Source organism: Pleurodeles waltl, chromosome 11, assembly GCF_031143425.1.
Source record: "Pleurodeles waltl isolate 20211129_DDA chromosome 11, aPleWal1.hap1.20221129, whole genome shotgun sequence".
NCBI lineage: Eukaryota > Metazoa > Chordata > Amphibia > Caudata > Salamandridae > Pleurodeles > Pleurodeles waltl.
In genome coordinates this window covers 419,884,069-419,897,358 of record NC_090450.1, presented here as the reverse complement: position 1 = coordinate 419,897,358, position 13,290 = coordinate 419,884,069, and the positions used below count along the sequence as shown (strand labels likewise).

Here is a 13,290-nt window from a genome sequence, read left to right as displayed (position 1 = left end):
TAGAGAGCTGAGGGGTCCTCTAGCTGTTTTTTCTGGAGTGGTTTGACGACTGCAAGTTTCCAATCAGTTGGGACTTCTACAGTGGCCAATAAGGTATTCAACATCTCGTTGATCACTGGATTCACAGTGTCTACAATTTTATGAAAGATAGGGAGTAGGCAGGGATCAAAAGCAGATCCCAATTACAAGACAAGATTGCTTGGGCTGATTCCTTGAAAAGCTTGTAAGGAGGCTCTAGTCGGAAGGGAGTTCTCCTCTAAGTCAGATCCTGACGAAGGGATAGAGCTAAACCCACATTTAATCTTCCACATTTGTTCTTCAAAAAAGGAAGAAATTTGGTTACAGAGGGTCTGCTGTGGGGAAATCTCCCTTTCCAGTACTTTTGTTTGCAAATGATTTGGCAATCTTAGAAATATATTCTTGATAATGTTGGGATTCATCAATCTGCTTTGAAAAGACAGGCAGAGGCCAAATGTCAGGCTCTATCTTCCAGGGACCTTGGTGTTTACTTTTCTTTGTCTGACTTCAAAGTGAGAAGATTTGTGTTACAATCTTGCTGGTACCCATGTAAGACAGAAACGCTGTAGGACAGTGGTTCCCAACCTTTTGACTTCTGTGGACCCCCATTTTATCAATACTGGAGCCCGGGGACCCCCACTGAATCATTATTGGAACACGGGGACCCCTGAGGAGTCATTACTGATAGCTGGGACCTAATATTATTAAATGTTTTAAGCAGCCGCGGACCCCCTGAGGAGGCTTCGTGGACCCCCAGGGGTCCGCGGCCCACAGGTTGGGAACCACTGCTGTAGGATGCTATTTATTCTAGCTGACTACTAAGTGTGTGCTGTACGATGTTATTTTGTTCTAGCACAAAACAAAATTTAAATATCTGTAAGTGAACTGTGCACATATTTCAGAATGTGCAAAGCACAAATGAAGCACATTTTTAATTCTTAAGTGTGGTGAAAACAAATATTTGAATACTACTAAAATAAATCAGTACACTAGGTGATGACATTTCCACAATTATTGTTTGTGCACTGTATACTATTATCAGTAAAATTGTATGTCTGTGCAAATGTAATGGTCATTTCACTTAAAGATGTGTTGTCTGTAATGGCAATGCGCTACTACACCATGCATACTCCACTTTAACCAGAGCCAGTGGAATTATGCAGCAATGTGCGCCATATTTGGTAATAGCATTATCTCATTATGTCATCATTCTTAAACTTGGTGACACTCTCTGGGCATCGCTTGCACCTCTCTAGTGCCAGTTTAACTCCCAAATATAGCAATAAGCAACAGAAAAGTGACCAATCCAGCTTTGCAGAGGGCCTTCCACTGTGCGGAAACAAGCTTGTTGCGTTTATAGTAACTTTTGGACCGTTTGAGCTAGAAACATTTTTTAATTAAAATATGTAGATTATGTGGCAAATGATGGATTATGTGGCAAATGCCCGGCTAAGTTAATCAATTGAGGTGTCAAAAACTAAGGATATTGATATTAATTCGGGCCTGGTTATTGACCAGCTGCGTTAGTGGCTCTTATTTTACGAGGTCATCTTATTCAGACGAATTTAGCCTCTCCCTATCAACAGCTTATTCTCCTGAGGTGGGGTTCCAATGAGATGCTTTTAGTGAATTTATATAACAACGTTTTTGATGCCATTATGAGTTCCCTGCAAGATGACATGTCTAAGTGCCTTGGAGGGTAGCTATGTAATTGTCTGGATGGGGAACTTTAATGTTAAATACTGTATACTGCCCGCTATAGCCTGCAACTGTTTGTCCACTGATGGAGAGCTTGTTATGCATTTTTGTCACAGTCATGTGTGTGAGGTATTTAATTTACCTCTGATGAAGTATAACATAATATTTGCTCTTGAATCCTCTAGTATCAGGCGGGTGGATAACACCTGCATTTGTGGGGCATGGTTATTCTAGTCTTATTGATTATATTTTGCTGTCACACAATTTAAGCCAACGGCTAGGGAGCTGTGAGGTCATTGACCCCCCTCTGAGAGATCACGGGTTGATTTCAGTTGCGATAAGTGGTGCCATAGATGGGAAAGGGCAGGATTAAGGCTACCCATTTCCCTCTCCGTTATCTTTCAGTGTCAATAAGGGAGTAACTGTGAGCTGGGGGAAAGTCAACAAGGATTGTTTCCTCTCAAATCCGATTGGTGCTTCCTACAGCAGGTTTGTGTCGTGCCTGGAGGTGTGTGAGGTAGGGGGGTCTGAATATGTTTTAAGCAGTTCCGATAAAATATGTACGACAGCCCGAGAAATGCTCACCTTTATCCTGAAGTGCTCCCATTTTAAGTGGATAGGATGATTTGATAATACGTCTACTAAGGCCCATAATTTAATATTGAGGACACTTAAAGATACGCCTAGAGACCAAGAAAGGGTACATTCCTGTAGAAGGGACTATAAGCATGCACTTTGGGCCAGGAAACAGATATTAAAGGAGGAAGCTTTTACGATCTGGTCAGGGCCAGTGAGTTAAAAAACAATAGGCTGGTATGGCAAACAGTGACAATGAACTATTTGAAGAAGGACCAGGGCAGTTTCATAGACACAGTAATCCTTCCAGGGGTCTGGGTCAAACATTTCTCTGAGGTATATCAGGGATCTCTTGTATCTGAAAGGCACGCGATGAACAGTCCTCAACTAATGCAACCTTTAATGCAACCAAGTGCTGTACAGCCTTTGTGTATCTTTGATATTGGGGTCCTGGGTGTAACTGAGGCCATAAAGAAATTTCCTGTATTGAATGTCCCAAGCCCTGATGGGTTCCCAACTGATCTTACTGGGGCCAACTTACCCATGTGGGTCCCCTTTTAATGAATGTTCTTAAGGCTGCTCCTTGTAGGCCCCCAAAGGCCTGATAACATGCAGTCATAGTATCCATTTTTTAAAAAGGTGCGAAAGATGATCTGAAGTGTTACTTACCGATTTCCTTAATTATTTTAACAGCTAAGGTATTGGGTAAAGTCTTATTGGATCGTTTGCAAACGTCGGTGAATGATAATAACATCCTTTCTAACTTTGAGTTGTTTGAGACCCAAGCACACAGGCATGCAAGCATGAACTTGCTCTCTTTCTTTGTTGTAGCTTACCCCAATTATTTCAGATCTGGGTTACCTGTTGGACCAACACATCCTCGTATGCATCAAGTCTTCAGACAGCGATGAGTCTTATGGTAAGCATCCATCTTTCGTATGGTTCTCCCTATATTTTTCGTATTGAGTTAAGTTTGTTTGTCTGTGTTGTTCTTTAGATCTGTTAGAAGCCTTACAGCACTCTGAAAAGCTGCAAGCTTTACTTTCTGTATTGAGACAAACTACTTTTAAAGGACAGCCATCTCTTAACATGAAAGATCCAATTCTTGTTGGAGGGTAGACCAAACTGTTGCAAATGTCCATGACAGCATTTGAGAGATATGCTTCAGTAGGGTCCACCACTGATTGTACTGCAATCGTATGCCTTTCTGCGGTGGGGAAATTCAGTTTTCCCTTGGATCACATATAGGGATACTGGTCACCCAGGTTTGGCTAATTTTGTGACAAAGTTCATATCGGGAAAGGTGTACGCCCTTCAAAGGAAAATCAGATCCTGGGAGCTATTTTGTACAAGGATCCTGGGAAGTATTTTGTTGAGAAGTAATAGAGTACCAACACTATTATCGATTGTTAGTCCTTTCTACTTCCTGTTTTCTTTGTACATGTTTGTTTCACTTATAGGCACTATCAGGGATGGTAGCTGGTGACCCAGCTCAATAGAAGTCATGGTTTCCTCCCTCTAACACCATAGACAACACTTCCATTCTCAGGGAGGCTGTGGCTGTGGCCAGGAAGCTCATTCAGTTCTGTTTTGTAGGATGTTTGACATGACATCATTCCGCAAATATGGCTCTTCATGTTTCACATTTCGCGCAGTTATGCAGAGGCGAGTGGAAAATGTTCACATATTTCTCATAGGTATTCATAAAGACAATCTGCTTCCATCGAACGTGTTCACAGAAAAATGATCTGCCCTTGAAGAGCACAATATTCTTATTGCTGGTTACCCTGGATCAACCCAGTTATTTCGACTTGACAGAAGTGCACACTACATGTTTTGTAAATATCCAATTGCTGTTTTAATTTTTTGGAGGTGCTTAATTGCTACAGTATGCATCAAGCACTGCAAACATCCTATTTATATATGACTTCTACTTAAGATGTAAGGGTACCAAATGATTAATTTGAATACAGTCTACAAAACAACTATATTAAATTTATGTTCCAGCACTCTAAAATTACGCAATTCATTTATAGCTGTTCTCTAGTTTGTTCGTCCATAAAGGAATGAGCGATAGCTCACTGATCCAAGAGGGCCAGATTCCTTCTGGAATTTCTAAGTGATTTTGCTTTAGATTATTTTGTGGATGTATGTGTACATCCGACAAGGAGCAGTTGCTCACATTATTGGTGGGTGAATCTGACACTTTTTGGATCTTTGACTTGTTGTGACACTTCTCATCACTGGAATATAAGCATCCCAGTATTACAGGCCTCAAATGTCTTGCAGTATTTAGGTGACGATGATGGAGTGAACGGTGCTCTCAGAGGTCGCAGGTACTAAGTACAGTTATTCTAGGCATCATTGCTGTGTACGAGTCATAGTAGCCTGAGATTAGCTGTAATCACCATCAAAAGTTTATTTTTAATTCACTTGCAAATAAATCACCCCAGCGCAGTGTGGGCCAGTGCTCCCCTGCTCCAACTGCCCTTCCGTCCGATGTTTTGTTTGGACCGCGCAACCTCACGCGGCCAACCAGAACATCGGAACAATGCCTCATGCAAAACAAACCTCTCAGTTCAATTGCTCCATGCAATTTGAACAAAGAAAGCCTCACGCGCATAAAAACATCTTTGTTCAATTGCACGCGCAATTGAACAAAGAGCACCCAGCTAAAATACTACATTTATTTTTCCTTTTTTTGTTTGTTTTTTTAACAGAAACAAAGAACCCAAAAATAAAAAAAACACAGACATTCTTACTTAACGGTACCTCAAAGATAAATTGTGAGCCCTAAGACTTTTCCTAACAGGCAAATGTTCCAACCTTGTGTCCACCGCCTTAGGACACAATGGTTTTACATCACTGCATTTTTGTACACTCGAGAATCTCTTCACATTTACATTCTGTCCTACATCATTCAAATGGACGCCAGGTGGCAAGACATTACCCTCCGCTGAAATGTTGACAACTTTTCCCACATTCCACCAATTACATCCATCAACACAAACAGCATTACCACACAATTTGTCAATCATTAAAGGTTCAGAAAACTTTGGGTCACCTCTCTTGATAAAACTAGGCACTTTGACCCGTACCCAATCACCATTCACAAACTGAACCTTCTTCACACATCTGTTCTTGTCATAATATGATTTTTGTTTTGCTTGAGCTTTCTCCATATTGGATCGAACCTTAAAGTCAATGTCTTCCTTACATGTTGAATGTTTTAACAATTTGGACAACCAAGCAGGTCTAAACATAGTGGCAGGTTTTCTCCCTCTAAGTGCTTCAAACGGAGACACCCCGTGCTCAAATGGGGCGTTGTTCTGTAGAACCAGAGCATACTCTGAACAGCAGTGTCAACCACACACCCTTTAGCTAACTCCCATTGCACACATTCACCAACCACTCGATTAAAACGTTCAACAAAGCAGTTAGTTTGCGGTTGGTAAAGTGAACTCTTCAAATGTTTGATTGCACATTCATTCAGAAAACACTCTATTTCAGCTGAAACAAATTGCACCCCATTATCGGAAACAAGCTCCTTAAAAACCCTTCCTCCAAAAAACTATCTTTAAGAAAAGACACCACTGACTTAGAATTGGCATCTCCTACAAATTTCACATAGGGACACCTGGAAAAGTAATCAACAACAATGTAAGCATATCGTAATTTAGGTGGAAGAGAATTGAAAGGCCCTAATAGATCAATACCAATCTTTTCCCATGGACCAGATGGACACTCAATTGATTTCAACGGAGGTGTTGATGTCTTCAGTGTCTTGTCACTTGTAGAACAAATATGGCAATACTTGACTAAAGCATCAATGTCTTTGTCCATTTGCGGCCACCAATAGTATTCTCTTACCCTCTTCTTGGTAAGTGTAGAACCCAAATGACCCTTATGTGCTTTTTCCAAAATGACAGATCTAATAACACCCCGAGATGCAAACTTATTATTCCTCAAAACAACCCCATCTTCAATAGACAGCTCATCTGACACTTTACAAAAAGGTTGAGCACTCAAGTCATAACTTTTCTCATGAGGCCATCCTTCCTTGACGTACGTCAAGACTTTAGAGAGTAGGGGATCATTTGTAGATGCTTTTTTCCAATCCGTATCAGAAAAGGAACCAGATTGTTCTAACTCGATAGCAGCAATGAAACAATTTTCATCTTGAATGTCATATTTTTCACCAACATCTCCAGCAATCGGATTCCTAGAGAGATAATCTGCTCTCACATTTTTTCTCTCAGAAATGTGTACAACAGTAAAATCAAATTGCAATAACCTGGCCTAAAACCTTGTGATTCTTGGTGTGTTACTTTTGACATTAGTACCATTTAAAATAGAAACCAATGGTTTATGGACAGTGTGTAGCAAAAACTGTCTTCCCCACAGATAAGATTTGAACTTCTCAATAGCCCACCAACAAGCTAACAATTCTTTCTGTATTACAGAATATTGTACTTAATTTGCTCTAAGAACTCTTGACGCAAAACCAATGGTATGTTCCTATTTCCCACTGACTTGCGTCAATACAGCCCCAACACCGAACTTGCTGGCATCAACAGTCAAACAACACTTTAAATTATGATCACAAGATCGTAAAACATTCACATTACTCAATTCTTGTTTAATGCTGTTGAACACTTCCGCACACTCAGCATCCCGCATAAATTCTGTTTTGGTTTTCAGCAAGTTTGAGATGGGTCTGACCAAAATAGCAACATTTTCAATTAACCTAGAATAGAACTCACAAAGTCCCAGAAAAGATGTAACACCCACTTTGTCCTGAGGTGCAGGTGCCGCGACTATTGCTTCTACAAGACCAAGTTTGGGATACACACCTTCCGCTGTCATGATATGCCCCAAATATTCTACAGACGTTTTCAAAAACCCTTTTTAATACAACTCCAGCATCATCAATCACTTTTAGGACTTGACTCAAAATCACATTATGTTCATGACAATCACTTGCATGAATTAATACATCATCTTGAAACACACACACCTTTTTAATGTCTTTAAGTAAGACATTATTCTTTGAAACACCAACGCTGCTGGCGTCCGTCCAAACAGCATTTGACAGTATTGATAAGTCCCCCATGGGGAAACAAAAGCAGTGTAGTGACGAGAATCGGGTGTCAATTCTACCTGGTGGTAAGCAGAGGCTAAGTCAAGTTTCGTAAACAATTTCGCTCTAGTTATGCAAGAGAGCATCTCACTATTTTTTGGCAGCAGATGAGAGTCCACCCAAATTTCTCTGTTAAGGGCCCTCACTTCAACACATACTCTCAGTTCTCCATTTTTCTTCTTTGCCACTACCAAGGGTGACAAACATAAAGAAGACTCAACAGGTTCAATGATTCCCTTCATACGTAAACTCTCCAATTCTCTTTCTAAATCATCTCTGACACTAAACGGCCCACCTCTCAATTTATGTTTTATAGAAATGGCATTGTCTTTGACTTTTATTTTGTGTTTAAAACCATTCATCTTGCCTAACTCTCCTGAAAAAACTTTGGATAAATCATTAAGCAAATTCTCAATATCAGAGGAATCTCTTATAAATGTCACTTGGTCACACGTACCTGGGCGCAACACCATGCCAACCAAACCTTGATGAAACCAATCTAAAATATTCAACCCTTTGACAGCCACATAAACCTTCCCAAAAATCTATTGCCCTTTAAATACAAGGACATCTTCAAAGAAACCCACTAAATCAATCCTCCTTCCCTCGTATGTAACCGATGACCTGTTCATGTGGATTCAGTTTCCGTGTACCTCAATTTTGATCTAACAACTTCTGGGTAATCATAGTGATCCTAGCACCAGAATCAGCTAACAACCTTAAATGCTTGTCACTAACCTGAACCACAATGTAAGGATCAACGTAGTGATCTGAATTTCCACTTCTTATATCATGTTCGCCACCGGCCAGAATCATTTCCTGCATGTCACTCATCAACTCATCCACTCTGTCATTACCTTCATCTACAACCACACTAACATTAGTATTATTACTTCTGACACTTTGACACATTTTGGCAAAGTGTCCGTTTTTGCCACATAATCTACTTCTGACACTTTGACACACTTTGGCAAAGTGTCCAGATTTGCCACATAATCTACATTGAAGATTCTTTACCTGCCAAATCTTCCCTCCTTTCAGATGTGGTGGGTAACCACACCTGAAACATATGTTTGCTTGTTTGAAAAAGAAAATTGTCTGGCAACATCCCCTTTGCTGGATGAAGGATTGCTCATTTTGCGTCTGTCGTCTGATCACTGAACCACATTAATTTGATCAACCTGTGCATGTTCCAACGCCTTAGCTGATTTATTAGCTGTTTCAATACTCTTGGCAATTCTAATCAAATCCGATAAAGATGGATCTCCCATAGACAATAACTTTTGTTTGATGGATGTATCCGAATAGTAACATATGAATTGATCACATATTAACTGATCTGCAAATGCTTCAAAACAACACTCTGAAGATAGTTTCCTTATAGCAGATATGTAAGTATTCACATCTTCTCCACTTTTCCATTCCCTTCTAAAAAACGTGTGTCCCGTTACAACCCAACTAGGTGGAGCATCAAATCTGGTAACCAGTATCTTTAGTGATTCTTCAAATTCATCTAGTTCTTCACCCTCTTCCAAATGAATATCGGGTAAATGTTTAAAAACAGATCTTCCTTCAAATCCAAAGGAATGCAGCAACAAACATTTCTTCTTTTCTGCTCTGAACCTTGATGCACGAATAGCGCCAAAATAAGTTTCAAAAGCATCATACCACTGTTTCCATGGTATAACTGGCTCCCTGGGTGTTTCTAAAAATGGTGGAGGGGGTTACCAGATTGCATGTCAGCTTGAAAGACTGCAAGATTCACTTTAAAAAAACGAAGGTATGTATTTATCACTGTCTTCACCAACTCACAAAGGTCACAGTAAGCATTTTCCAGAACCTTTAGGAAGACTTGCTGTTTAAAGATGACCGCCACGTTTTCCTAAAAACAAAGTCTTTTTGTAGCCACACCCTCCAACTAGACAGCTCCAGAGAAGCTTTGCGTAGGCTCACAGTGAATTAAGCTGGCCAGAGAATTCTTAACTGATTCCTCCAGAAAGGCACCATTGGCGTGTGAGCAGTACACACAATCATTATTGAAAGGTGGGCACTTGGGGTGCTACAGCTCCACATGAAATGAGCTGTAATCACGCCCAGGACATGAGTTTCACCATCAAGAGTTTATTTTCAATTCACTTGCAAATAAATCACCCCAGCGCAGTGCTTGCCGACGCACCCCTGCTCCAACCGCCCTTCTGTCCGATGTTCTGTTTGGACCGCGCAACCTCATGCGGCCAGACAGAACATCGTAACCATATCTGGCGCAAACAAACCTCAGCGTTCAATTGCTGCTTGCAATTTGAACAAAGAATGCCTCATGCGCATAAAACCATCTTTGCTTAATTGCACGCGCAATAGAACAAAGAGCTCCCAGCTAAAATACTACATAGCCACTACACAAATCTTTACTAAAATGTCTGCTTTGTGCTTTCCTCACTCCACCACTCGTTTGAGATTGGCACTGTCTCTATTATTTGTTTTTCTGAGTATAAACGCAGCACACATTTCATGCTGGCCACGTGACTGGGTTGAAATAATAGTGACTTTCAGTGCCACTCTTAGTGATGTGTGCAAAGGATGCAACTTTTTCTCTGTTGGCAGCACGCAGCAGCTGAATGTTGAAGATGTATTTTATGGGTATATGCAGGTATTGGCCTAGCATGGTTTATCAGGAAATTGAATTTATCTTGTTTAAATACAGCAGTGACACTACCGCAACATTGTCTCAGAGAGCGTTGACAGCAATGGAAATACAGTAGTCTTTGAACAAACAAGTGGAGGGAAAAGGTAGTCTCTAGTCTAAAACGCCTGTCTCAAAATGGTCTTCAAGTCTTTTCTACATTTCCAGAGGATGGTGAGCACCAGACTATGTGTTGCGAGTAGCAAAAAATACAAGTGATGGAGGCTGACCTTAAGTGTTATAGCCCAGATATACAAAGTAGCACGTTGTCCTTTAGGATGGAAATATGAGGAGGCATGTTACTTTGCAAATATAATAGCAAACATTGGCTACGCCAGTGAGTCTGGCTTTAACATGCTAAAACATGTAAACACCTTCATGCACAAATGCACTGTGCCTCCAATAGCACATTCAAGCCAGACCTATTGACTGTGACTGTGCTTGTGAGAGTTGAAGGCTGATGGAGGCACAGCACTTTCTCCCAAACTACTGCCTCGAGAAGGTGTGTGGAGAGGTGAAAGTTAGATTAAACTTTCGTAATGACTGACGGTTCAATCTGTTGTTGGTCCTCTATCACAATAAAGCATGGCTACTTCACTGGAAGTGTTGTCATGATACACGACAAATATCAGTTGAGGTAGCCTGGCAGATCACTGAAGTGTAAATTAGTAATAGGGTGCTACGGCCAGCAATGTGAGAACAAACCATCCTTAATTTCTTTTCCCTCTGTTTTTCGATTGTTATATTTTTTCTTCTGTAAATGCAGGATGTTGCTTTTATGGGGATTGTGAGGGTATTTTACCACTGCATCAAGTCTTTTTTATCAACATGTAATAATAAGAAGTCCACAACATTACTACAACGATATACATATTGCCAAGGTAAGCGGATGTGGAGTTTAGAATAGCAAGTACAGTTTCTCATATGCATTTGTATTGACAATATATTGGTGGTTGATATTATTTGGGGGTATCCAACCTTTTCTGTAGTAAGAGCTACTTGAGTTAAATGAAAATCATCCTTAGCTACTAATATTATTAGTGCTGTAGTAGTGACTACATCAAACAAGATTTCATTAGTGGCCAAAATATGCAAGATTACCAGCAGTGATCACCTCAGTCGATCAGGCACAGTTTGGAGTGGTAATGCAGCAAAGGTATCGTCAATGTGTATTACCTCTACAAGGGTAATATGTAACAGCCATAGCTGCAATGCCCCTGGCACCAACGTAATTGTACTAGCAGTAAGTCCCCAAACGCAATATGAATTTTCACTTAAATATAAGCTTTAAATAGATTTTGAAAATTCAGCCATTTTGCTCCAAATTTCATCTTATGAGTTCTGAAAGTAAAGTTTTGCATCTAATACACGCTTTTCAGTTTTGGTATACATGTATTAATTCTTCCAAGTATAGCTTCTAATTCTATAGGCTCGGCTGCACACAGGAGAGCTACTTATAAGTAGCCAGAGAGCAACCAGTAGCTCATGAGCTACTCGTTGCAGAAGCCTGTAATGGCTACTATATTATTCCAGGTTGATATATGAAGAGATCTTGATAGTTTGACAGAAAACCACTGACAGAGGCTTCCCTGTCTACCAGTGGTGGAGGTTTCCTCCATTTGGGTGCTTCTTGGGGGAGGAGAAGAGATGAGATCTGGGAGTGGCCCAGGCAAGGGAATTTGGGTATTTTTGAGATGGGAATAAAAAAGTGAAGGTCAAAAGATCAAGAGGGCATGGGTTTTTAAACAAAGACATTAAGGCCCTCATTACAACCCTGGTGGTTGGTGTTAAAGTGACGGCAATACTGCCAACAGGCTGGCGGTAACTACTTCCAAATTATGACCATGGCGGAAAGATCTCCGAAAGACAGCCAATGTACCACACCGACCGCCAGGGCGGAAACAACAACCACCACAGCAGTAGCCGCCTACAGCTAGCATAAGTCAAAGTTCCGCCCACCATATTATGACCCTGGAACCCGCCACCTTTTTCGGGGCGGTACCAATGACATCAAAAGCCTGGTTGAAACACATCACAGAAGGGAAATGAGTCACCATTGGAGACACAGGGAAGAACCACGCCGCCATGGAGCCTGAACTGCATGTCTTCCCCTTGATCTTCTACATTCTGCTCCACCACGAACACCAACGCCGGCGAAGACAACGACGGTGAGTACAGCAGCCTAGCACACAAGGGAGGGAGGGAGGAAAACGAGAGTGCCACAAACACGCACCCCCCCAAACACCATACACACAATCAGCTGCATTACAAAAACAATTTTACCCATTAACTCGGATGAATAATGCAAGGACAAAACAATTTCGATAATAAGTTAGGCAATGTAATAGATAAATACATGTGTACAGAAAAAGGGACACAGCCCAGTCCACAATGTTTGTAGGCCACATGGCACAGCCCAAAGTCCAAGGCCACACATGTCACCTGCTTCAACATGGAGAGAAAACTGCAGAGGCATAAGTTGGTAAACAGGCAGGCACCTGAGGTGGACGGGGATGGGGGGGCACCTCAGCCGGGAGATGGTACAAGACCACTGATTCTGGAGTGGGCAATATGCCCTATGCTTGGTCCTGGGGAGTGCAAGGTCACAATCTCTCATGTGGGAGTCTCACCCACTGGTTCTGGAGGGGGCATTGTGCCCAGTGCCCTTGATCCTGGAGAGTGTTGGGCATGTGGGTGTCTTACCCACTGGTTCTGGAGGGGGCCTCGTGACTTTTGCTCTTGATCCTGGGGAGTGTTGGGCATATGGATGTCTTACCCACAGGTTCTGGACGGGGATCGTGCCCTGTGCCCTTGATCCTGGGGAGTGTTGGGCATGTGGGTGTCTTACCCACTGGTTTTGGAGGAGGCCGCGTGCCTTGTGCTCTTGATCCTGGGGAGTGTTGGGCATGTGGGTGTCTTACCCACTGGTTCTGGAGGGGGCATAGTGTCCTGTGCTCTTGATCCTGGGGAGTGTTGGGCATGTGGGTGTCTTACCCACTGGTTCTGGAGGGGGTATCGTGCCCTGTGCTCTTGATCCTGGGAGTGCAAGGCCACAGTCTCTCAGGTGGGTGGATTGCCCACTGGTTCTGGAGGGGGGCAACATGCCCTGTGCCTGGTCCTGGGCAGTGCAAGGCAACAGTCTCTCGGGTGGGTGACTTGCCCACTGGTTCTGGAGGGG

At 41.9% G+C, this 13,290-nt stretch overlaps 1 protein-coding gene across 6 annotated transcripts in view; it reads left to right on the top strand.

Moving 5' to 3' along the window:
• The window catches only part of INPP5D (inositol polyphosphate-5-phosphatase D), a 662,897-nt gene that overhangs the window by 561,326 nt on the left and 88,281 nt on the right, over positions 1–13,290 (top strand). For all 6 annotated transcript variants that reach the window (XM_069213774.1, XM_069213775.1, XM_069213773.1 and 3 more), the window contains one exon: positions 3,124–3,211. In XM_069213774.1, the coding sequence (XP_069069875.1) occupies positions 3,124–3,211 (88 nt within the window). The remainder of the gene's footprint in view (positions 1–3,123; positions 3,212–13,290) is intronic.